General features: G+C 40.6%; 1 protein-coding gene across 3 annotated transcripts in view; it reads left to right on the forward strand.

Annotated features, from left to right (window-relative positions):
* The window catches only part of DNAH5 (dynein axonemal heavy chain 5), a 259,271-nt gene extending 236,863 nt beyond the window's left edge, over positions 1–22,408 (forward strand). For all 3 annotated transcript variants that reach the window (XM_087867971.1, XM_045787153.2, XM_087867972.1), the window contains 5 exons: positions 604–819; positions 2,431–2,643; positions 4,750–4,902; positions 5,339–5,570; positions 13,042–22,408. In XM_087867971.1, coding sequence (XP_087724097.1) covers positions 604–819; positions 2,431–2,643; positions 4,750–4,902; positions 5,339–5,570; positions 13,042–13,193 — 966 coding nt within the window. In that variant the 3' untranslated portion in view covers positions 13,194–22,408. The remainder of the gene's footprint in view (positions 1–603; positions 820–2,430; positions 2,644–4,749; positions 4,903–5,338; positions 5,571–13,041) is intronic.
* The last annotated feature ends 4,409 nt before the right edge of the window (positions 22,409–26,817 follow it).

Genomic DNA, 26,817 nt, shown 5'->3' on the forward strand with positions numbered 1-26,817 from the left:
GTCTCTTGCTGTCTGCTTTTCTCCCGGACGTGGTCGCTCTCGATATTCCTCTTTTCCTCGTCTCCATCTTTCTTCCTGGGAGAGTACAGCTCCCACCTGCGGCCTTCTTTGGGCCATGATGGCTAATACTGTCATTTTCCGGCACCTTAAAAACATAGGAACCATTAGTTACACCACATTTGTTTAAATGATTGGTTCGAAATAGACCTTCAGAAAACAAAATACTAATCCATAGCTCCCTTTCTGTTTCACTTTTTCTAAAACAAGGCAGTATCTCTGTGATTAAATTTGCTTGACATTAAGGAACCATGAATTTATTATGTTTCTCTGTGTTCATCTTATTTCAAGCCAACTTTTGATTCTTTTCTGGAGAAATTATTGAGATTGCAGCCTGTCACAAATAAGACATATCATGTAAATACTTATCTTTTTTGGTGGTGGTGGGGATTATTTCATGTGATTTATTTATTTTAAAATATGAATATAGTTGACCCACAATGTTAACATGATTTATCTTAATAAAAACATTTGTTTCCTAAGACAGTATAATTCAGCATGTGCTTACATTAGCAATCTGGGCTAATTTGGGGTACCCTTATTCAGAGCTTGCCTACCTACGACAGCCCCGAGGTGTTCGGGCTGCACCCCAATGCTGACATTACCTACCAGAGCAAGCTGGCCAAGGACGTGCTGGACACTATCCTCAGCATCCAGCCCAAGGACAGCGCTGGTGGAGCGGATGAGACCCGGGAGGCTGTCGTGGCCCGGCTGGCTGATGATATGCTGGAAAAGCTGCCCCCGGACTACGGCCCATTTGAAGTGAGTTGATGACATTCTGACAGGATGCCAGCCGTGGATGTGTCTGTTCGGTTGTGGGGAGCGAGGAGTAAGGAAGGAAGGCAAAAAAATGATTTTTCAGAAATTAAAAAAACACTCAAAAACTCACTTCCTGAAGAACCAGAAAAAGAAGTTTTAAAATCTATAAATGTGAGCATTTTGGAATATAAACAATAAGGAACCCTAACAAGAATGTTCATAACTAGGTTCTGAGTGTGTACCGATGGGTTACAATTGCTTTTCTAGAACTTTCCTTTGAGGTACATCACATTGCCATTTGTTCAAAGGAAAGTAATGTATTTTTAGAGCAAAGCACCGATTATCTTAAAAAATATTTTGTAATTCAATGCACATCTCAAAATTCAGGCCGTCCTCATTTCAGAGAGTCTGTATTTATATCATTAACAGTGCAGCTTCACGTGTTTCGAAAATTGATTTGTCTTTTTAATATGTTAGTAACTTCTAAGCCAAATTTATGATTAGGAAAGTTAATTTTTTAGACAATTTAGCAAACATTAGTGGAACGATTTACCCTAAAAACATTTTAAAATCTTGGATAAAAGCACGAGTGACTGACTGACTTTCCATGTAGTCTTAGCAGATGCCCCAGACTAACTGGGTAACACTTTCTCACAGGACCCCCTGTTCCTTTATATGTTGCCCATTTTTTTTAACCTGGTTTTTGAAACAGAAACCTGCAGCATTTTGTGCCTTTATCATCTTATTATTTTCCACAAAGCAGACCATTTTGATTGCTGGTACTGTAGACTGAACTCAAGGACCTATTACCAAGGGAGTAATTTCCCCTTGAGAAAACCGATCACTTGCTTGGAGAAAATCAATATCACTATCAGCTTTCATAAGCACCTCTCATTATAGTATCAGGAAAGAGGTCATTCATATCTCATGGTGGTTGAAATATTTTTGAAGCAATAAAAATATCTAAAAATAGAATAGCAGTTACTTATATAAACGTGGTTAAGTAATGGGGTTTAGGAGAGTCCCCTTCCTTTGGCTGCCTTTGTCAGCGCTGCCTTAGGATAAAGCAACTCAACCCAGCAGGACAGCTGATCCATAGAAGACGCTCAATAAATACTTGTAGGATGGAAATGGTTGGGTAGGTGGGTGGGTGGGTTGGTAGGTGAACGGATGGATGCTTCGATGGAAAAAACAGGAAGCTTTTAGAACAGGAGTCTGGTCTTTTGCAGCAGCCAGCAGGGTTGTGTGTGTGTACATGTCTGTTTGTGCGTGTCTGGGTGTGTGTTTGCCAGCCTTAGACCGGCAGGTACGTGAACGTTCCCCGATGAGCGCAGTTGCTGTTCGGAAGGCTGCGTCATTATGGTCATGTGTTCATATTCTTCTGTGAATGAATGGCTGCCTTTCCTCTCCCACTTGGGATGCAGCATCAGCTGGTCCACTAACAGCTGTGTCCTTTTATATTTCTTCTTTGTTTTCTGGCAGTGAAAAAAAATTAAAAGCTTACCATTAGCGGAATTGTACAATCGGGGGCCTTTTCAGCAGCCCCAGGGTACCGGTTACATAAATATTAGTAGCTGTCACATTTTTGACTTGTGCTGAATGTCTCCGTGGCAGGTGAAAGAGAGGCTACAGAAGATGGGGCCGTTCCAGCCGATGAACATTTTCCTCAGGCAGGAGATAGACAGAATGCAGAGGCTACTCACTCTGGTCCGCAGCACCCTGACCGAGCTAAAACTTGCTATTGATGGCACCACCATCATGAGCGAAGATCTAGGAGACGCGCTGAATTGCATGTTTGATGCCAGAATCCCTGCTCGGTGGAAGAAAGTATGTTTAAGTCCGCTCCTACTCTACTTTATGATGTTATTGTTGTAAAGAGTTGGGATGGGCAAGTGGAAAGCAGGGGAGCATAACTTACTTAAAAGGGTTCTTTTGTTTAGGGACTAATCCCCTTGCAGGCCTGTAGTTTTAGCTTTTAGAGAGGGAAGGAGACTAGCATCTTCCACACATCAGGCGCTCTAGTAGGCCTTTTACATGCATTATTTCATGAAAACGTTTGCATTTTATGGCCTTCATTTTGCAGGTGAGGAACTTGAGATTGGGAGACACTAAGTCTTTTCCCAGATCACACACCTCAGAAGTCCAAGGATCAGAATTTAAAAACAAGCTCTTGAACTTCAAAACCCATGCTGTTAGTTTTATAGAGGGATGTGTTCCTACACCACACACACACACACACACACACACACACACAGCAAAAGTCACACCAACGAAAAACATTTTTCATTGCTGTGTCTGTAGATACACGAGTATGTATATCTCCAGGTAACAAGATAATGATTTAACAGTATGCTTACTGATCACGCACTGGTCCTTGTGCACTTCTGACAGATGCTTGTCTACTTGGAGAGGTCAAAGGAGTACCAGAGTATCTTTGTCCAGCAGTTCGTGTGTTGTGGGGGGTGGTGAAGATCTGGGGGTATGGCAGGAGCACTGGGAAGGCCAGAAGCCTGGACCAGGTGGGGGAATGTACAGGGAGGGCAGCCTCTGGAGATGGGATTGGGTCATGCGGTGACTGGAGTCTTGGCCTTTTGGAGGCTAGTCAGGTAAATGGGAAGGCGAGACAGAATAGGGTTAGAACTGACAGCCTCCTGGAAGAGACTCCTTGAGCACTGAGACTCTGGGGCTTTAGAAACCCAGATCAGCTTTGATCAAACTCTATCCTCTCCTCACGTTCAATGAATTCATTCCCAAGGCCAGAGAGTTTTCTGTGTGGACTGACTTTCCTTGTTGCCAGTGACAGAGGGAGAACCTGCCTGGTCACTAGTCACTAGCCATTGCGGGTTCATTCCCCACCAAACGAGCTCACCCAGCTTGGTCAGCTCCTGGAAGGCTCTGGAACAGGGATCCTTGCCAGGAGGGACCCTCGCATTGAGGGTTCCTTGTGCCCTCAGATCAAATGCAGTATAAACACATCTCTTTCAGTTAATACATCTATAGAGATAGGATAGAATGAGTTACCTGATTTTAAAATTATGATTTTTTTACAGGTTTTTATTCTACTCAACTTATTGTCAGTCTTTAGAATCTCATTGTGTAGAGGCAAATTAATTCTTAAGAATTTGAAATTCAAGCAGTATATCTACACAGGTTGATCACTACAGTTATTCATACATAAAGTATTCCAATTACAGTAAAATGATAGAAAATATGATTTGGAGATACGTACCAGTAGAGTTTCTGCTGACACTAATGACATATCTATGCCAATTGTAATAACAGAAGTTCCACGTGTGAATTCAGGCAGAATATTATGGGCAATGAATGCGATTAATTTGTTGGTGGCAAGGGACCTGTGTTTCCATTTCTGCTCCTTCATCAGAGGAAATAAAAGTTCATTCTCAGGGACAAGAACTTCAGAAAATAACTGTTGTTTGCCTCATTAAAAATGAGAAGTGGAGAAAGGCTTCTATGATTTATCATCCACAGCATGTATTTTAAAGAGACCATGAACACATTTAGGTAAATAGAAACCCTGTTTTATGGTGTAGCTGTTAAAAATGTAACCTAAGGGGGGAAAAATGTAACCTAAGGAAACATAGTTGAGACCTATTAAATTTAATTCAATTAGCTGTTTTAATTGCTTTATAGCAGAATTGGCAGTGAACATATTTGTACTTGAACAGCATCCTGAGTGCTAGATTGTTCTGGATTTCACGTGACGATTAGCTGATTCTGTTGTATCTTAATATCAGGAGGAGGAAGAATAATCTGAAAACTTAAATGTCAGAATCCAAGGGAAATTCATGTCTTAGGGACTTTTAAATTCTAAAAGTGAATTTGGTATTTCATAATTTTTTTTCTGTGCACGTAGCTAGTTACACAGCAGAATTAAGCCTGTATGAATTAATTATTTCAATGTATGTATTTCAGGCGTCATGGGTTTCTAGTACATTGGGCTTCTGGTTTACTGAACTTCTAGAAAGAAACTGCCAGTTTACCTCTTGGGTTTTCAATGGCCGACCCTGCTGCTTCTGGATGACAGGCTTTTTTAACCCCCAAGGATTTTTAACTGCAATGCGCCAGGTAATAGTTCTGACTTACACCTGCTGTGTTATCATGATTTTCTTCTACAAGGTTTCCTTCTGTCAGTATCGTTTTAAGACTGTTAACGAGACAGAGAATGGCTGTCCCTTTTTGGAACCGGCAATTACGTTGTCCTGAAAGTAAACCCAACAACTTGTTCTTAGGCTGCTAGCTTGAATTTCAAAGTATTTATTTGTTATCTTTACATTTGTATGATTTGATATTTCTTTGTAAAGTACAGTGGTTAAATTAGGACAGTGGTTAAACTAGGACATTATTGTTTGTGAGAGAATCTTTTTAACTCTTAAAGTACAATTCTACTTCCTCTGAATTAGGGTAATTGGGGGTTACACTTTCATCACTGTTATACTCTTTATGTTAAAATAAACCTCTAATCACTCTCTTCGTCCTCTGCTCTTGTTCTTGTCCTGAGTAGGAAATAACTCGGGCCAACAAAGGCTGGGCCTTGGACAATATGGTGCTTTGCAACGAAGTCACCAAGTGGATGAAGGATGACATTTCTGCCCCTCCCACCGAGGGTGTCTACGTCTATGGCTTGTATCTTGAAGGTGCTGGTTGGGACAAGAGGAACATGAAGCTCATTGAATCCAAACCAAAAGTGCTCTTTGAGTTGATGCCTGTCATAAGGATTTATGCAGAAAACAACAGTAAGTTGTCTTGTGCATTCAGGGACGGTTGGCATTATCAGATTGGATAATGTTATAAACACAAATCTCATTATTTTTGTTATCATGTCATGAGGATTTTACTATTTTATCAGCATTCACTTTCACACCCATGTTTAATGAGTGCCTATTGACTGCTAGGCACTGTTTTGAGTGTTAAGGGGGAGGCCATGGTTCTAGATCATTCTTGCCTATCTACTAAAGCGGGTAAAATATATATGGATACTCATTAAATGTTAACTGTTGAGATAAGAAGCAGGTGTTTGGAATAGTTAAGAGATGGTGGGAAAGGAGGGGAGGTGGGAGTGGGAAGTGGTCAGGGGCTGGGTCTCAGGAGCAGAGCCCAGACAGGGCCTGGAAGGTTGGATAGGATGAGATGGGACAAATGGTGGAGGGGAGGCTTTCTAGGAACCCTGCACAGGGCCCACTGGACGTGCCGACTCTACCAGTTTGGAGTTTCAAGCCACGTTGTGAAAACCAGATGGAATTCGGGGCCATTTGGCTTAATCCAGTAGCTAATAGTAAAAAGCTGGATTCATATTTCAACCCTTGAACATAATAGCATGTCTATGATGCACACACTTTTCCATTTGACAAAGTTCTGTGTGACAAGTCTAAAAATACCTAAATGGGTTTCCACCACTGGCCTGATATGTTCTGGACGCTTTTGTTATTACATTTCACTCAGCTAATAACCCCTCAGCAATAACCACCTTTCAGTACATGTGGAACTTCCCTGTTCATCTCATTTTTTAAAAAATTACTTTATCTTTTTAATAAAAACCACATATACTTAAGGTGTACCACATGATGATTTGCTGCACATACACATATATACATATATACGGCAAAATGATTGTTGGAAGCCGTACGCTCTGGAGGTGGCTGTGATAGTGGATCCCAAGGAAATACTGATATTGTGACAGAAACACAATAGATTTTTCTTTAAATAAGTAAGGAATAGACCATTTCTCTTTGAAAGACAGTTTCTAGGATCCCCATCTCTTAGATAAATATCACATTTGGGAACACAGGTCAAGGGAAGAGAGTTACAAACTATGAATATTTATTTTTTAAGCAAGTATTCGCTGGATGCCTGATATATGTCAGCCACGATCTTAGGTGCAAAGGGCACAAAGATAATGATGAACCAGATCAAGCCCATAAGGGATTCCCTCTAGTTAGGGAGACTGACAAGTAAATCAATAATTAAAATGGAACTTGATACATTTAAGATAGAGATACACTCAGGATGCCCAGGGAGCGCAGAAGGAATACATAACGATGCCTGTGAGGTTAGTGCAGATTGCTTTTGCGATGTGCTTTGACGCTAAGAATGAGTGTGAGAGGAGCTGGAGATAGACTTTTCTTGGCAGAGGGAAACAGCATTAGGTCACTCGGTCATTCAGTGAGTATCTGTCTTGTGTTGACCAACTGCCATGCTCTACTCTGGTGCTGGGGATGCAACAGTGAGAAAAGACCAGGCGGGATCCCCATTCTTAAGGAACCCAGTGTCAAGTAGGGAAGGGCAGCAAAAAGGCAACAAATACAGCTGATCCTTGTCACTCATGGATTCTTCACTTAGGAATTCACCTGTACTCAGTAATTTGTCTGTAACCCCAGAATCCATGTGTGCGGCGTGGTCATTTGCAGGCAGAAGAAGGCTGTGACATGCCTTATGGAGAAAATACGTGTTTAACACAAGCTTCACTGAAGCATGAGTTGAACTGCTATCAGTCCAATGTTCACGAATCAACAATATATATTAAAAAGGTGTTTTTAAACAAAAACACACCTACAATAAGGTTATGTATTGAGGGGTTGATGAAAATATTGGGACCAGAGGCTTGCAGGAAACCGGCCCTGTATTTCGAACCCTTGGAACAATGGTTCTGTAGTTGCTAATTCAGTATTCCTAGAGATTTTGTGTATATAAGTCCCATGATAATGAGAACTGACTCTAAATGAACATACTGGTTTCAGATAGTTCTTTTCTGTGAAGGAAACACACATGTTATGCTAGGGAGCGGGTAGTTTAGGGATTCAGGGAGAGGATTGCTGAGGAGAGAACACTGAGCTGAGATCCAGGTGACAGAAGGCAGCTCTGCTAATATCCAGGAGCAAAGGTAAGGTGCAAAGGTGTATGTGTAGCAGTGGATATATGTGAGGAACAGAAAGATGGTGCATGAAGGGAGAGGAGTCTGTGAAGAGATATGGGCATCAGAAAAGAAACAGGAAGGTGGTCCACATACCTGAATCTGACAGGATAAATGTGTCTGGCTAAGCCTGGGCAAGCAAGGAGATTTATCGGTTCTCAGGGTAGTGTGAAGACCTGGGGCAGTGGTTATTTTATAGAAATAATCATTAAGCGTTCTTTTAACCAAAATAATATTTTAGGACTTTCGCTTCATTATATCATTGGGTCCAGTCAACACGTTGCAAAAACGTTTCCCTTATAAAGTAAAAGAGAAATTTTCCTCACATTCAGTTAGGTGTTACTTTTATATATCTTGTGACTAAACTGTAAAAATCCATTGCAACATGACTTTGAACATCTCAGCATGGTATTAATTAAATAATAATTTTATAATACTAGGCTGTTCTTTATTATTTAAGAACACATTTTTATAGAAGAACTGTACTTACCCTGCTGGGAATTAGTCAGTGGTAATGCTCATTAGCGGGTTCAGGGAGAAAATAAAATAAGCAAAGGAAAAAGTGACTAATTTCAAAGCACTGAAAAAAAAGAAAAAAGAAAAACTTTCGTTCGTTCGTTCGTTTCAATAGCAGTTGGTGGAAACTTGTTTTGCCAAATAGCTTTGTTGTCAGAGAAGTGTTTTTTAGTGATGAAAAGCTAAAATTCCATTGCTCCATTGCTCTTTTCGCACTATAAATCTAATTTTCATTTAATTTTGATAACTGAATAGGGCTCTAATTGAGCTAAAGGCGTGTAGCATCATTAATGACCAAAGGACACTCCCTGAAGTACAGTGTTTTAAAGTTAAAATTCTTATAGTAAATTGTTTTTATGTTGACACAAAGGGTAACTTTTAGTTTAAATAATTCATCATTGAATTTTCCATATAAGACTGGTTTGTTTTTAGAAAGAATATATTCATTTTAACTTAAAAATTACGTAATGTGTCCCCAAATGCTTAGGACATCATAAGAAAGTCACCCAAATTCACCATGAAATTCACCAGAAGGGCAAAGCCTCCCTCATCAGCTCTAGGTCCTCTGCTCTCAAAGGAAGTTGCAAAGAGGCAGACATAGGAAAGATATGTCTCCCTATAGATTACTACAGAGACAGGGTCACGCTTCCTCGTGAACTTCAGTGTGATGGCCAATGTGATGGGAAAATGGTGATTGGAAACTTTGAGGGAACAAAGCAAGACTTATATGTACCCGTGGGCACTCAATAGGGTGAGAAGGACCTCAGGGTCTCTGTAGCTAATGAGGAAACAATTGGTTCTAAGAATACCCTGTGACCCACCCTGATCCAAGGCTGTGCAGATGTGGGGCTGGGATGGGAACAGCCCAATGCCGCGACCAGGAGATGGAGGCCTCCTGACTCACAAGCCCCATGGAATTTAAGCCACCTTCAGTTTGTAAACCTGGGACTCATTTAAAATCATGGGGAACATGAATCTGGGAAATTTATTTAAGTAAAAAGATAAAGGTGTCTGTGTGTGCGTGGAGAGAGAGAAAGGAGAAATCTAACACATTTTGGGCATCTACTGCATTTCAAGAATTATGCTATGTCAGGGTCATTCACATCTATTAATTTATTTAATCTTTGCAACAACTCGGTAAGATATATCATCCCTATTTTGCAGATGGGGAAATTAAGGTGTAAACATATGTGAAATTGGCCTATGATTTCCAGCTACCAAAGCTAGTATCAGAATGTGGGATGAATGCAAACGTCTGGGAATTCCTGTGGTTAGTGTTCTGTTTAAGACTGTGCATTTAGGGAGTCTCTCTGTTGTCTGGGTTGAAGCTTCAAAATAAAGCCTAAATTAAAAATGAGGATAGCTTCTTTGCATTTTGAAGTCATGAGTTTATTTTTCTCAGGTACACGGTGAAGTAGACACAGACTGTGCCCTGTAAGGATGAGAGCTCTCACTCCCTATGGCCTCCTTCTCTGCATGCTGCAGGCTAAAGGGCTAAAGGTGGTCACCTCCCCTGGCAGGTGGCGGGGGTGGGGGGGGGGGGAAGGGCACACGGTCTCAGGTAAAAGACAGTGAGCCAGGAGCCAGGATATTTGAGTTGTACTTCTGGTTGAGTCACGTGGCTTTGGAGGAGTCTCAAATATGCTGCAAGTTGAAGTCAGACATCTAACAGTTATTTCCAGTTCATTTTCACATCCTCCTGCAAAGACCTAGAGGCACACACGCATATTACATTCTGACTATTGCTGAGATTAAGGGCATAGCATAGGCTCTTTGTCCATTATGGCCGGGTTTGATTCTTATCACCTACAGCTTTGTAACCTTGGACGAATAGTTCACCTTGTTATGTTCCAGTTTTCTCATCTGCAAAATGGATTTAATACTAGTACCCGTCCCATAGAGCTGTTAAGAGCATTACACTGACAGGTGTCTAGCACATAGTTCGCATACAAGAAATCATTTTGTTATTATTGCTAATATTAATATGTTAACTCACATGTTTGTTGAAGGATTAAAAGAAGTACATAAGCGTGCACTATTTAATCACTTAAATGTTATTTGCGAAGAGGAGTAAATAAAGGAATGATTTAAAGGCTGTCTAGGGAATCTCTCGGTAGCTTGGTTGTTTTGGATATTGGAAGGAACATATGATATAATGATATACCAGCACTTGGATGAAAAATGTAGGCTAGAGAGGGAAGTGACATAGTTAGAAAATGAAACTCCCTCAAGGTGTTTTTATTAAAACCTTTCAGATCCTAAACCGTAGCCTCTCACCAAGTTAGACAGCCTCTTGTCTCTGCTCCTTCGGGGACCCTAAGGCTTTAAACATGTTTAGCTGATTTGCTTTCCCTACCTAGCCTGTTTATTTTTGTCTTCAAAATTATTTGTCTAACTAGGGCTAATGGTTTTGAATCATCTGTTGATGTGGTTGTTCAGCGTCTGTCAGCACTTTGACTATGAAATGACATTGTCAGTGGCGTCTACTCCTGCTGCGGGAGTTCGCTGCGTGCTGCGGTTCAGCATGGGCACCTTCCGTTTTGCAGCAATTACAAATGAATAAAATTGGACGAAGATATCAGAGAATTGTTTTTTACCTGCTTATTGAAGAGAATGCTATCCCCCCCCAAATTAGTCTTTTCTTTTGGGATTAAAATCCAAGTAGTCATCTCCTTCCCAAGGTGTAATTATTACAATTACATATATTTATTATTATATACATATTTAATTACATTTGCACCAAATGTGAGACTACAGTGGATTCCTTCAAGATTTATAATGTTAGTCAAATTTGCATCAAGAAGAACAATAGTTAACACTTATTATATATTTACGGATCCCAGGATTAAAGGATTTAATTATATCAGTCAGTTGTTAGTATTAACTATACTCCATGAATTGACTGCCATTCACTTACTTAATCAGAATTTTTTATATGTTTGCCTAATAATTATTACTAATGATATTCTCATGGTAATTTAAAAAAATAACACCTAGACTTAAAAATTAGGTGTTAAATTAATTTAGATTGGTTCTAATGATTAATTTCATGGGATTAAGCAAACGTAGTTTTAAAGCACTCTAAAGTATCTATAAGTTTGTTTTAGAACAGGGTTCCCTGACCTTGATATCATTGATATTTTTGGTCCAGATACCCTTTGTTCGGGGGGGGGGGGGCTGTCCTGTGCATTATAGCATGTTGGCAGCATGTCTGGCCCCTACCCACTAGATGCCAGTATTGGTCTCACAGTTGTGGAAACCAAAAATGTCTCCAGATATTTGCAAATGTCCCCCAAGAGTAAAATCATCCTTGGTTAAGAATCACTGCTTTAGAATATTTGCTTTATATTGAAACTTAATGTATAATATCATCATATTCAGGTATTTAATTTCTTCCAATAAAATTAATTGCAGTAGATGTATAAAAACACATGGCAAAGCAGGTAGAAGGTTTTATTGGGTCAAAAAATGAGATCTTAACTTCTGAGAGTGGCTGTCTTTTGGAATTTGTTAGAAAAAGATAAATTATTTTGGGAAATAAATTCATCAGTATGTCAACACTGCATGTAGAGAGTTGAGAGTTCCTGTTTCCATGTTTCAGTGTTCACACGCATGTGTCACACGAATTCAGCAAAGCAACGTTCTCCTCTTTGTTAAACCTGTTTTCCTCCAAATGTTTATGTGAGGGTGATGTACAATGTTGGCCTTCCAGAGGAGCACAAGGATGGGTGCAGACAGCACGTTTGTGCTGAAACAATTTAGGAAGAGAAGAGGAAATAATGTACTGCTTCCTGAGCCGGGTGCTAGGAGATGTGCAGGGAGACTATGCGGGCGGTGTAGATTGGACGAGAAGCTGAGGAAGCTAACGTTCCAAGCTGCTCAATGCAGAGGCTTCTTCCAAAGGCTAATTTAGAATTTGTAAATTTTTACTGTTTTTCTTAAAGCCCTGTGCCAACCTGTTCCCCCATTGTATAAGTAGAAGGACCCACAAGACCTGGATCTGTCCCTGATCGTGGGGTTTCCAAGGCTGGAGAGAAAGTGAACCTTTGGTTAGGGATGAATGCATTAGAAAGGGTCTTTGAAAGTTGGACATGCATAGGTTGACTTTCGTTGCATATGTAGTTTTGGAAACTCCGTGTATTCATCTACTCCAGAAAGGTAGATCGCATCTCAGGGAGCTGACCCGTGCCTTGGCTCTCTGCTTCCCAACCACTTCTCTTCCCCTGCACCCATGGGTAACCCACAGCCCCCGTGATTGCGAATGTAGTTAGACTGTGGCACTAGAGGGTTGAAGGCAGGATTTTGAAATCATAATCTTAATATAGTGAAATACTAGTGAGCCTTGGTGCTGGACATCTGATTAAAAGTGACGGGTGCCTTGTGCCAAAGGCAAGCCATGAGAGAAAAATGGAGAGGGTGTGCATGCACAAGATTTGGTGGGGAAGCAGAGAAAAAAGAAGGGTGGAGGGGGCATGTTGAATTGACAGGAGGTTCATGGTCATTTCATGTGGTTAGGGCTTAATGCCAAGGACATTGGACAAAGGACCAGCAGGATAAACCTGAAGATATCTGGGTGTTTTGTACAATCCCTAGAAACCTGCAGTTACATCTGCTTCACACCTAGGGACTGACTGACCTCAGGAAGAATGTCTCTCATTCTACCCAAACTTTGGAATGATCTTTTGAATGCACAAATTTGACTCTGCACGCTGTTTGGGCTGCTTAATTTTGAAATTCACCAAGGTTTTGTTTTGTTTTGTTTTGTGGATTTTTTTTTGTAGCTTTAAGAGATCCTCAGTTTTATTCCTGCCCCATTTACAAGAAGCCAGTCCGAACAGACTTAAACTACATCGCCGCCGTGGACCTCAGAACAGCCCAGGTCCCTGAACACTGGGTGCTCCGTGGGGTTGCCCTTCTCTGTGATGTCAAGTAACATGGGGTGTGTCTCTACCCAAAACCTCAGAAGATGCAGGATCCGACTTACCCTAACCTTTATTTGCCTGTGAGTGCTGAACAATGTATAAATCACGTTGCACGCAGTTAATGAGCTATGCAGGTTTTCCCTACTCCTTAGTTGGACACTTAATTACTTTTAACCTACTTCATTCTTAATGACCAATCCCTGTGTTTGTTGAAAAGTTATTTGGTGATTTAAAAGCAAAATTTACAACTTCCTAATGAAGTGTGGCCCACAAATCCACAGTAATGCATTTAGGTCTAAAGACCGAGGAGGTCAAGCAGACATTTCCTTGAAGGGATTAATTATTCTTCTGCTAATGTGGTAATAGCCCTGTTCTCTAAGGTAACATGGCAGGGTTGTGCTGATTTTGCTTCCGTGGCCTTTTGCATTTAGGTCAGGTGAAGAGATTTGTTTTCATGGCTCAAGCAGCCATTTGGGAAGACCTTTTAGAGAATGAAAGGAAATAGAAGAATGGGTTAAGGATGTGAGTAAATGAATAGACAATTCATGTAATCTTAGACAATAAACTTATAGAATGATGTTCAACCCCACTGATAATTAAGAATGAGATACTGATATTAGTTATAATAAAAAAAATTAAAGCTGAAAGTGAATTGTGGTGAGGTCTTTGTAAAAGTGATTTGCTTAGAGATTCCTAGAGCAATGGAAATCAACCCATCCTTTTTGTAAAATAATTAAATATCCGAGCACAGAAAGAGCCAGAAAAATGTTCATATGCTTTGAGCCTTATCTTCTCTGCTAGAAATCTATACCAAGAAAACAACCGTAAAGGCTGAGGTAATTTATATATCAAAACGTATTTAATAACAGGAAACAGTGGGAGCACCTATGTGTTCAATCCTAAGTCTGTACTTAAGGAAGTTAGGGGGTGTGAGGCAGACATGATAAACAGGATCAAAGCTTTCTTAGCATGGAAATGGTAAACGTGTACTATGAAGTGAAAGATATACCTCAGAAAATATTGGGTTGACTTGAAAGGCTGTCATGATTGGAAGAACTGGCAAAGAATAGAAGTCACATGGGGTGGGGGGATGCCACTTGGGCTTTTATTAATAAAGAAAATACTATCTGTGGAACTTTTCCCATATTTTTATTTTAAATCCTGGTTATAAATTATAAACTGCTTCATCTATAACTTATTGACTAGAAAACTTGGTCAGAATTAAATTAGAATGTGGTCTACAAATGTTTGCTTACCTTCACGTCTGCCTAACTTCATGTTTCTGGTGATAAAGTGTTTTATAGGGAGGAAGGCCTGCAAGGAGACAGGCGTGGGTGCCTCTCATTTTATGTTAATTATGGTCAGATCTAGGCCCGAGGGACTCGTATGACCCCACCTATCTTGGATGATACTCTTTTCATTTGAGTAACTTCTTTTGGTCTGAATTGATATATACCAGTTGATCGTGTGAATTATGGTAAGACAATCATTTTATTTTGAAGAACAAATAATGAAGATGTAGAAATGATGTGAATTAATAAAAAGCTGTGAATGAATGTCTGAATTATAACTGCTATTTCTTAGGCGGGGGCAAGTGCCATTGAGTATCCAGAAATAACCTTTCAAAACGAGGTTTCTTATCAAGTTACTTGAAAATGCATAATTTATCTAATTTTGTGAAATACCCTGTTGGTGTGTATGTACAAGTGTTTTGAGACCCAAAGTAGGAAAGGACACCCTGGAAACGCCTAGAAATTTTTAGGGACTAATTCAACAAGGAATGTTGCTGAAGTGAAGAGCCAATGAAGCCCCTTTCTGCTCCACCTCCTTCTCCCATCCTTTAGCTCCCACCCACTGAAAGGTCTCGGCTTCTACTGAATTGGGTGGGGGGGGGCAAGAGAGGACCAACTCATTGACTCTTCTGGATGATGCAGAGTTGCCAACTGTTTGCATGAGGAGAAAATAACACCCAGTGTCCCGGGGCCATTGTAGAGTCTTTGTCATCAACTCAATATTGATTTGCTTGGAAAATTACTTCAGTGTGTCTGACTACTGTGTATCAGGAACAATGGTGGGAAAAAATGCTCACATTCCCTGAATTCAAGGACTTCGCGTAAGAGGACTAGACACAGAAAATGAGCGACTGTTCAGGTATGTAACTTCATATGTTCTCAGTGTATGAATGTGCAATATGACATATGTGTGAGGTACGTAGAAGGAGGTGTGAAGAGTGGGAGTTTAGTGCTATGAAGGAAAATGCCAGATGCTAGGGGTGGGAAGAGTGAGGGAGACCACAGCCATTCAGGTGTCACAGATTAGCAGGCAGAAGCCACACTACAGCGTCCCCATTTATTTTTAACCGAGGACACAAAACGTAACAGCAGCAAGGAGCTCCCCTGAGCCAAAGCAGCCGCTGTCTGGTTTTTCCGGGTTCCCTGGTTCTCCTGCGCAGTGGGCAGCTGTCGGTGACTCTCTCTATGCAAGTAAAGTCCTTCCAGAATTGAGACAAAAGAGAACACTTTGCCACAGTAGAACTGTCCTGTTAAGCAGGGTGCTTGCATCACCTTTCTACTTACTTCTCTTTTCTCTGATCTTCTCTCTGAGGGAACGTTGGCAAGCATCGGACCAATTCAGCATCAGCGAGGCCAGGTCCCCATCAGGGGACGTGGCAAAGCCACAGCCCACATGTTCTTGAGCAACCTTTCTACCATGGATGCTCTTTCCCTACAGAGACCTGATTTGACTGGGCCCTGAGGAAGGGCAGCTCTGTACAGGTGACATCTAAATTTAGATCCGAAGGACAAGGGAAAACATCTCAGACCCACCAGTACTGAGGAGTCTTCTCTTGCTCCCTAATGAGAGGAAGTGAGCACAGTAAGGGTGACAAGAAACCCAGCCTGGAGTGGCCCAGCCTGGAGTGGGAGGGATGAGGAGGGCTGCTTCCTAAATGGAATTTCAAACCTTGTTTGACTGCTGTCAGCTACAGAGTAGTGGCCCATGGAAATCATGTGTTTCTAAGTCACTGGAGTGAGAAGTACTTCTTAGTGTTAAATGCTATTTCTGATGGAAAAGTCTTGTAAAGAATTCGACAGTAGGAGACAGGATGAGGCAAATCACAAATGTTATAATAGTTAAATGGCTTACAGGATTCTCCAGTGTAGACAAAAAGCACAGCCTTAACAATATCTTTATCAGTGATAAATTTTCATTCAAAGGTGTAGAATTATAAAAAATTAGATATGTTCATGTATACTGATAATGTAGTTTATGAATTTTTTGCAGCATAAAAATCTTTAGTAATGATAAGAGTAATAAAACATATACGTGAGTGGTTTTCTCTTAAAGATATAATTTCCCCTCCCACCCCTAGATCTGCGACATATTTTTTTTTTTCCCTGTGTCAGGCCCGGTGAGATGCGTAATTGCTTTTACATTTTAAATACCTTTCTCTCAAGTACTCAGAGTGGTTTTTAAAAATTATATTGTGTAACTGATGACTGTTGATGAGTAGCCCCCAGCAACCTATCAAAATAATGCCTCTTAAGGGTAAACAAATGGTCTACTTATATTCACAATATGGTCCTCCAGATTGGGTGAATGCTTTGGAAGACCAATAAACAAATCAGTAGGTTTGTGAAAACACGGGGAAATCTAGTAGTTTTGGCTTGTAATTTTTGTAGCATTTAGTTGCAGTAATTTTTGCAGTTTATGCATTCTGGTCTATTGACTGACATCTGTTGTACCTAACATGTGCGTTTGAAGAGTCCACGTACACCTCCGCAGTGAAGAATAGGAGAGAATTCGAGGTCAGCTTTTAGAATCAGAGAGGAGCTGGGCTAAGACCCTCCACCCACGTATGAGTTCTTACTTAAATGGTGAGTCTCGTTCCGTGTTGCACTTGAAACACAATGAACCTGACCAAGGCAGGAGCAGGTTGGGTTGCTGGCCCAATCTGTACCCGAGGGGCTTTCCCAGTTCTGTTCTTCAGCCTGGAAAAACCATACAGCAGAGCAGCCCAATAGACAGTACTTATGGGTTGGATCCTACTCTCTCATCTGGATGAGAAGAATCGAAAATATAGAGATTCAGTGGGAAGGAAGGAACCTGAGTAGGGTGGGGTGGTGGATAAGAAGGAGGGTCAGATTTCTTTTCGGACACTGTTAGAATGCAATTATTAGCAGTAATTCTGGCAATCAAGACAATGAATGAGTAAATGAGACTTTAAAAAATAGCTTTTTTATCCCCTGGATTTCAAAGTTTCCATTACAAAATGCCAGTGGTATTATGATCTAACATTAGAATTTCAGTGCCTTAAAGGGTAGAATCTGCGATTTTATAAAAGTCCTATCAGCTCCTCCCTCTAATGAACACTCATCAAACCACTGTGTGAATTTGGCTAATGAGTCTTCTTCCTATGCCTACTTTGTACCTCCTCTGATTTAGGACTCCATTTAGTTACCCAAGGCTCTGGATTTATAGGCAAGCTTAATTGTTTCCAAGTTTGAGTTTATGTTGGGCGCATACAGGGCCAAGATCGGGAGCCTTGTTCTGTCTGTAATTTGTATGCCAAATGCCATTTTTCATTGGGCTCTACATTATTGCTCCTTGCTGTGCGTCAAGTGCGTAGAGCCAAGACATATTGTGTAGCACGATGCTCTGCCCCTGCTCTGGTAGGGTTTTATGATTACTGCTAATACCTTTCTTCATGTATTTCTTCACTTAGGCTAATATGCATAACATTCGTATCAAATGTAATCACAAACAGAGTTGCCTGGAAAGCCAATTAAGTTTTCCCCCACTACTTGTGCAAGAGTCGATTTTAATAAGGCCACATACAGTGTTCATGAGTACTTGAGAAAGGAGAAAGATTAAATGTGATGCGGGACGCCCAAGAGACTACCTGGAAAGTCACAGAAGGGGGAGATTTGTGAAGGATTAAGAAGCAAAACCAGTGCTCTCGCTGGTAGCCCTCCCTTTTACTGTGGACGCAGTTTAAAATTCATTCTGTGGAGCCTCTCCTCACTCCATTCGGTCTGCTGTGATGCATCCATTTATAATTTATTTATGCAAATACTTTAAGCGAATCCCTGGAGACCTGTAGAAAAAGAGCTTATAAGACATTTTAGTGTTTCATCATTTGAAAAGTGATCATTTGCATGCCCCAGTGAAACTTTTTTTGGTATTCTAGCGAATAGTGAAATGTTTTTAGTGTCTCAGGAATATAATAAAGTGCTATTGTTCACGTCTTATATCCCCTGATACGTTATACCTCTGATCTCAAAGATTTATTAGTAGTACAAATGAGGGTCTTAATAAAAGTTGGACACTGTAAGCTGAATCATATTCTTGCCAAACAAAAATCTTTTCCAGGTATTTTGATTGTAGTAGGAAACGGGAAATTGTGCACTAATTGGAGAGCTAGCTAATGAATATGTCTAGTTTGCCTTCAACTACTTTGGTCTATTTTTGTTTTTTGTTTGTTTTCCTAGTCTGCTTTCCCCATGCTAACAGTCTGCCTACAGTCTTCAGTGGAAAAAAACCAGAATACGTTATTTGACCCATATTGATACCATATACGGATGGGAAATTTACAGATAAATCTGGGCTGAGCATAAAATAGTGAAACAACTTTTCAAAGTTGATGTTGGAGGTGTGGAATCATTGCATGTTTAATTATTTTGGTTCCTGCTAACACTAACACATTTGCTCTAGATGTAAGTATACTACTAATTACATAAATATGTATTATGTACAATACATAGAACAAATACGAAAGGTTCTAAAATCAATGTCTTGTCTGTGAATGAAAATCAACTAGCTGACTTCAGGAAAGTTTATATCCATCTTTTATATTGTATAAGTGGGTCTTTAGGTGAATGAGAAAAGAGAATGAGGTATCATCTGGGAATTAAATAGACCTTAGCAATATCAATTCATGCCAATCTCTTTCTAATCTGTAACAATACATCTTCTGGGGAAAGAAGACACCAGACAGAGCCTGTCATACTGCTGTGTGGTGTGAGTTTGTATCTTGATGTGGTGACATCCTCATGGTTCTACTGGGATAGAGCCCCCAGCACATAGTGTCTGCTCCAGGGAAGCACTTATGGAGAGTCTTGGCATTGCAGGATCTGCAGATTCTAATACAAATCCCAGGGTGGTTTACAGTCTTCCATAGACTGGGACAAACCTTTGCCAAGCTGCAAAACTCTCGGATTGTGTCTTTGCAGAAAGACCGTTTCCTCTACCTCGTGGCCACCTTCAGTTATAACCTTGGCTCTCAGCAGCTTGAACTGCTAATAATTTAAGATGAGCCACCCTTGGAGGACTGCTTATATTTAGATAGAGACCTAGACTTATAGAGACCTTTGCATGCAATGTTTCACTAGCCTAGACTATTCCTTTCCCCTTCAGGAAACTTTGGAAAGCCGAAGTTTTCATGGAAACATCTTTACAATGTGGGGCATGGTTGACCCCCACATATGACAGGTTGTCTTTCAAATTTAACCTCATGTTAAAAGGACAACTCTGCATCTCACGCATGAGACCATGATAGAAGTTGGAGTTTCAAACCTATCCTGGCCTGTTTTGTCTAAAATGATCAGGGATATCAAAACCAAATGGCACCCCAGGATGATAGTTGTAAACTTGGAATGTCCTGGCCTGATCAGTCACTCCATTTGGTCATATTATTTGGGCTCCAACCAGCTCACTAAAGGAGTCTCTCTTAACCATGAGCATCTTCATTTATCTATTTTTGTTTAAATTCAATTAGCCAACATACGGTACATCATTAGTTTCAGATGCAGAGTTCAGTAATTCATCAGTTGCATATAACACGCAGTGCTCATCACATCACGTGCCCTCCTTAATGCCCATCACCCAGTTACCCTAGCTCCCCACCCTCCTCCCCTTCCACAACCCTCAGTTTCTTTCCCATGATTAAGAGTCTTTCATGGTTTATCTCCCTCTATGATTTCTTCCTATTCCATTTTCTCTCCCTTCCCTTATGGTCTTCTGCACTGTTTCTTATATTCCTCATATGAGTGAAACCATATGATAATTGTCTTTCATGAGCATCCTTATATATAATCATGACACTAATCATAGGAACAGTGCCTACTCTGTGACAAAACGTTCATGGGAAGAAGTCAGAGTTCTGAGTGAGGATGCTAATACCCATGTCTGCATATCAAGTCCTTACTTCCAGCCCTGCTCAGCAGAAGGTTCTAGTTTTCCCACCTTTACCATCTACTTGCCCAGCTCAAATCAGCTGGTGGTGGCTGTCATCATCTGGGACTCAGTAGGAATGGGCATGTGAGTAACTGGTCTCTCGAGGTCCTGCCTGGAACACTTCCTCTCTGAGATGCTCCCTGTCCCCAGCTGGCTGCCTGGGCACACTCCTTCTTTTTTTTTTTTTATTTATAATGATTTTTTATTATATTATGTTAGTCACCATACAGTACATCCCCGGTTTCCGATGTAAGGCTCGATGATTCATTAGTTGTGTATAACACCCAGTGTGGGCACACTCCTTCTTGACCAATCTGATGCCTGGAAGATGGCAGCGTGACCAGAGAAAGAGCAGCATTTGGAACCCACAGATTGGTTCATACCCACACATGGAATCTACCACTTACTAGCTGGATAAATTTGGCAGAGTCGAGTAGCATTTCTGAGGCATTGTTTCCTCATCTGCAAAATGGGTACACAGTACCTTCCAAGTGAGGCTGTTGTGAGGGACAATAGTGACAGACAACCAGAAAGTGCCCAGGACAGGAGCGCTCAGCAAAGGGGAGTTCCTCTCTTCTACCTGTTCCAGGTCAATTCACATAAGGAGGAGTGGGATGGGCTGCACCACCCAGCCTGAGGACACTCTAAGGAGATTATCCTGATGGTCAGCAGGTAACGTCCTTCTATATAAGCCATCAAGCCCAACTTTAGCTCCATCAGTGTTATTCCCTCCTTGTTTTCAATTTAAAAGAGAACCGATCTCTTGGGGTTTCTTTCGTCCTTACTGTTTTGCTGTGAGGGTGTTTGTAAGTCATTTCCAAAGCAAAACTTTGCAGTGTACAATTTCTCTCTGCATGGTGCGTCATAAATACAGTAAGTATGTATAGTAATATGCCCTTAAATCTGATGTCTGATGCTGTTACTCATGCTGTAGTTGCCAAATGATACTGCTCTTTCTTTGTGCTCGTCTGGACTATGCGAGAGATTCTTTATTTCATTCACCAACCAGTGGTGAAATGACAAATGCGAGAAGTAAAATGAATGATAGATACCGGGTTGCAATCAAAGTTACTAGTTTTGTATTTTTTCAAAAACCTTAATTTGTGGGGCGCCTGGGGGGTTCAGTCTGTTGAGTGTCTGACTCTTGATTTTGGCTCAGGTCATGATCTCAGGGTCGTGAGATTGAGCCTCCACATCAGACTCTGCGCTGACTGTGGTGCCTGCTTAAGATTCTCTCTCTCCCTTTGCCTCCCCCCACTGGTGTGCATGCATGCTCATGCTGTTTCTCTCTCTTGCTCTCAAAAAATCCCAAAACCCTTAATTTGTTAAAATAAAGATTTGTTGTTTTTTTTAAAGCAGCAAGAATCCAGAACCACTACTTGAAAGTGTGGACGATGCAGACTAATGCTCATCAGTAAAGCAATGGGGAAACATATTTGTGGTTCAAACAGCCTAGAGCAATGACATAACTAGAGAGTTGCGATGGTAAAAAGTACCTTTAAAACATGAATTAGAATATTTCTCGTATTTTTAAATGTTTCTCCTATTTTTAAATTTTTTTAATTTTTAGTTTATTTGAGAAAGAGAGAGAGGCATGGGGGGAAAGGGCAGAGGGAGAAGCAGATTCCCCGCTGAGCAGGGAGACTGACTCGGGGCTTGATCACTGGCCCTGGGATCAGGACCTGAGCCAAAGTCAGATGCTTAACCGACTGAGCCACCCAGGCGCCTCTAATGTTTCTCATATTAGTACTCTCTTTAAGTCTCCAGCTTTCAAATCTCTATTATAAAATATTGTTGCTGAATTCTGTATCCTCTATGAACCCATGAAGCAAAAGATTTTTCTAAAAAATTAAAATGTAATTATTTGAATGGTTTATAGGTTTATTAAATTATTTTATTTATTAGATTAGAGAGTTTGTGGCAGAATATGTTTTTCAATTGACTGTGTTTCAACTTCGTTGAGGAGTAATTGGCAATTAAAAGTTGTATATATTTAAGGTGTAAACCTTAATGAGTTGGTATTTGTACACATTGCGAACACAATCCCCACGATCAAGTTAGTCAGTGTATCCCTCACCTCACAGAGTTAGCCTCTTTGTTGTGCCTGTGGGAAGAACTGCTATGAAAATATTACCACCTGAGCATTTACTCTTTATTAGAGGTGTGGCATGATGCTATCAGTATTCTTATATTTTAAAATGCACTCAAATCCCGTGGGAACCTTGTTACAAATGCAGATTACAATCAGTAGGGCTGGGATGGGGCCTGAGGCTCTGCATTTCTAGCAAGCTCCCCGGTGGTATCAGTGTTGCTGACATGACACCATATATCTCTGTGGATTTTGAGGCTCTGTTCTTAGACACATACACAGTTAGGATCACTGTGTCTTCACAGTGAGTTGACTCCATTATTACGTAATATTTTTTTTTTACTGTGGGTAATATTTCTTCTTCTGATGTTTCTTTGTTTGATATTGATATTCCCATATCCACTCCAGAGTTCTTTTGATCATGTTTTTCTATCCTTCTGTTTTGTTTCTTTTTGACCTATCTGTGCCTTTATTTTTGAAGTGGGCTTCTTATGTAATTCTTTTTTTTTTTAGAGAGTGAGTGTATGCATAAGTGATGAGGAGCAGAGGGAGAGGGAAAGAAAGAATCCTTTTTTTTAAAAAAGTATTTATTTGAGAGAGAGAACATGTGTGAGCGTGTGAGTGGGGGGAGGAGCAGAGGGGAGGGAAGGAGGAGGGGGAATGAATCTCAGGCAGACTCTGTGCTGAGCGCAGAGCTGGTCGCAGGGCTCCATCTCAAGACCCTGAGATCATGACCTTAGTGAAACCAAGAGTAGGAAGCTTAACCGACTGAGCCACCCAAATGTCCCTAATTCAGTCTTCTTTTTAGTATAATCAGACAACCTCTGTCTTTTAATTGGGGTGTACTGACCATTTATATTTCATTTAATTATTGATATGGTTTGATTTAAGCCTACCATCTTACTACTTGCTTTCCACTTGTTCCATCTTTTCTTTGTTCTTTTTTTTTTTTTCTGCCTGCTTTTGGATTGAGTATTGTTTATGATCCCATTTGATTTCCAATATTGGCTTATTAGTTAAAGGTCATTCGTTTTCTTTCATGGTTTGAAGGATTTCTAGGGTGACCAACGCCCAGTTGGCCTTACTGTTTCCTTCAGCTTGATGAAACATTATACAAGCTTCTTCCTGACTCTGGGCCTCTGGACCTCCCTTTTCCTAGAGCATTTATTTTAGAAAACTTGTAATTATAAGCCCTGTCTCTGCCCCTTTGAGATACCAGTCTTTCTCAAGGACCTGGGAGCCATCTCTTTGAAACGTGACTGTCAAGAAAGGTAGGGACTCTGTCTCCCAGTCTTTGTGGGAGGGTAGGAGCCTAATTTCAATAAAGCAACAATTGGTAAACTCATATGGCCCAAGTACATTGACAAACTGCTCTCAGTGTCCTCTAGTACTTTTCCATTAGCTCATCCCAGTGTTTAAAGATCCTCTTGCCTTTTCTTCCAATGGAGTTGAATTTAATCTCTTTCCCCTACTACTGTAGTCTTGAGTAAAGTCTTCCTTGCTGTTTTTAACAAGTATATGGTGTAATTTTTCTTTTAGAAGGGTTTACAAAATATATTTTTGCTTATCAGAGCCTGCTTTTATATTATATTATTTGTGTGTAAGAACCTTATGATCCCTCCCTTTCATCCTTTCTGCCATTATTGTTACCCATTTTACGTTTACTCATGTTATAAGCCCCATCATACATTGTAAATATTTTTGTCTGGGCTGTCTTTTAGAATGATTAAAACCAGAAATATCTTTTTATAGTTACCAACTTTTTCCGTTATCGTCACTCTTCTTTGTGCAGATCTAAGTTTGCACCTGCTATCATACTTCTTTTGCTTGATGAACTTCTTTGAGGACTTTCTGAAGAATATTTTTGCTGGCATATTTTAGCATTTGTTGTCCAGAAAAATCTCTATTTCACCTAATTTTTTTCATTGTGTATAGAATTCTGGGTTGTCAAGGTTTTCTTTAAAACTCCTTTTTACGTATGGTTAAATTTGAAAAATAGTGATGACCAAATAACCCATTTCCATTTTCCAATTCTGTCAGGGATGGTAGGCAGGGTGCTTTCTGGTAAAACTTGGTACTCTCTGATGTGAAACGCTGAATACAACCAAATCCTGCCTCTTCCAGGGCCTGGAGGGCACTGAGGGTATCAGATAGATGTCCTCTGAGTCAGCCACCTCCTGCGCTACAAAAAAAATGCTTTACGGATAATTCTGGAAGTGTTCCTGGAAAGGTGAAAGATTAGCGTAGGCCAGTGAAGTATAACAAACAAATATCTCTTCCGTTTTAGGTCTCTACCTCATAAAAGTTATAATTTTATAGTTTTATCTGGCATTTTCTCATGGTAAGAACAGGGACAACTTTCTTCAAAACTTTCTACATTTTACATAAGAACACAGTATAGGGTTTTTCTAATTTCCTAAAATGAAATCTCATTGTTAATATGCCTTCAGTCTCTTTATGCTTTTGGTGATGGTCAGGACCATTCTTTCAGCAAAGAGAAAATAATTTACTCTGTAAAATGCTTAGCTTTCAAGGTGTTTGCAACGTCACTGGTGTACATAGGAGCACTTTCCTTAAACCAGTTGTGTTCACTTCTTATGAGTGCTGTAACAAATTATTACAAACGTACTGGCTTAAAACAAAGAAAATATATTCTCTCACAGTTCTGGAGCTGGAAATCCAAAATCAAGGTGCCAGCAGGGCTGTGCTCCTCGTTAAAGCTTTGGGGAGGATCCTTGTTTGCTTCTTCCAGCTGCTGGTAGCTGCCAGCTTTCCTTGGCTTCTTGCCACCTCACTCCACTCTCTGCCTCTTTTTTAAAAAACTAATTTATTTATTTGAGAGAGAGAGGGAGAGAGGGAGAGAGAGTAGGGAGAGGGGCAGAGGGAGAGAGAGAATCCCAAGCAGACTCCCCACTGAGTGTGGAGCCCCATTGGGGGCTTGATCCTAGAACCCTGAGATCATGACCTGAGCCGAAATCAAGAATCAGATGCTTAACTGACTGAGACACCCAGGGGCCCCTCTCTGCCTCTTTCTTGCATCACCTTCTCCTCTGTATGTGTGTCTAATCTCCCACAGTCATTCTCTTATGAGGACACTTGTAATGGCATTTAGGGTTTAGCCAGATAATCCGGGGTAATCTCATTTCAGAATTCTAAATGGACTCACATATGCAAAGACCCTTTTTCCTTATTGAGTAACATTTACAGGTTCCAACTATAAGACCTGATCTCTTTGGGTGGGAATATTCAGCCCACCGCCCCAATGTTATTTTACTTTTACTGCATATGCAAACTTTTCTTGAACATCACTGTTCCTGAGGGTTAGGAGAGAGTTCCAGAGGCATTCCATAGCTGAAAGGAAGGAAGGCCAGTATGCAGGGTTCTTTGATCTGGGGTTTTTAATGGATAAAAAGCATCATAATAATCTAATATTTACTGAATATTTACAATGTGCCAAGCCAACATCTTTAAAGACTGGCTACTAGAAAGATCGTGCTAACACCAGCAGCACTGAAGTACCCGGGAGCCTGTTAGAAATGCATGATCACATCTGCGCGGTCAGGATCTGCATTTTAGCAAGATTTCTACTGATTTGCCTGAACATTAAGGTTTGAGAAAGTTCTTTTCCGTATTAGTGCATTTAACACTCATTATTATTATAGGCATTATTGTCCGCACCTGTTTCACAGATGATGAACACAAGACATAGAAAGTTTGGGTAACTTGCTGCAAGCCACTTAGCAGGGGTGGATCCTGTAATCTAGGCCAGATCCGCCTTTCCCTCCTGGTACCATTAACCTTGCCTGATGTCCTGCCTCTTCATACAGCAAACGACGGCTGTTGACTCATTAGAAACACAGGGAAAGCTACTTTCTGGCAGCTCTTGTAAGTCCCAAGAGTTTCTAGTGTACTCCAGGCTTCTCCACGCTGGTTGGTTACTCAGTACAGCCCTGCAGGGCTCCCTGAAAAAAGCGTTTCTGGATAGTTTCATCCTAGATAAATTCTGTAGATCTGCTGAAAGGAGCAGTTAGTCAATCGCTTGAGTGTTGGTTAATGAAATTACTTTTATTTTGCAGAAAATGAAAATGCCAATGAGAATCGGGCCAGGAGTATAAACCTTGCCATCTGCCTGATGCTCATTTGCATAGATGAGAAACCGGACAAGCAGGCACTGCACACAAGAGAGTGAGATCTTGCTTGTGGTCTATGAACACAGTTATGAGGGCTCTGGGGCACTTTCTGTCTCTCAACAACTTTGCATTGACTGATTTGAATGAATAGTTTCTCAGGAAGTGATATTAGGGGGGATGCTT

Source organism: Ursus americanus, chromosome 15, assembly GCF_024610735.1.
Source record: "Ursus americanus isolate L20-20 chromosome 15, mUrsAme1.1.p, whole genome shotgun sequence".
NCBI classification, from domain to species: domain Eukaryota; kingdom Metazoa; phylum Chordata; class Mammalia; order Carnivora; family Ursidae; genus Ursus; species Ursus americanus.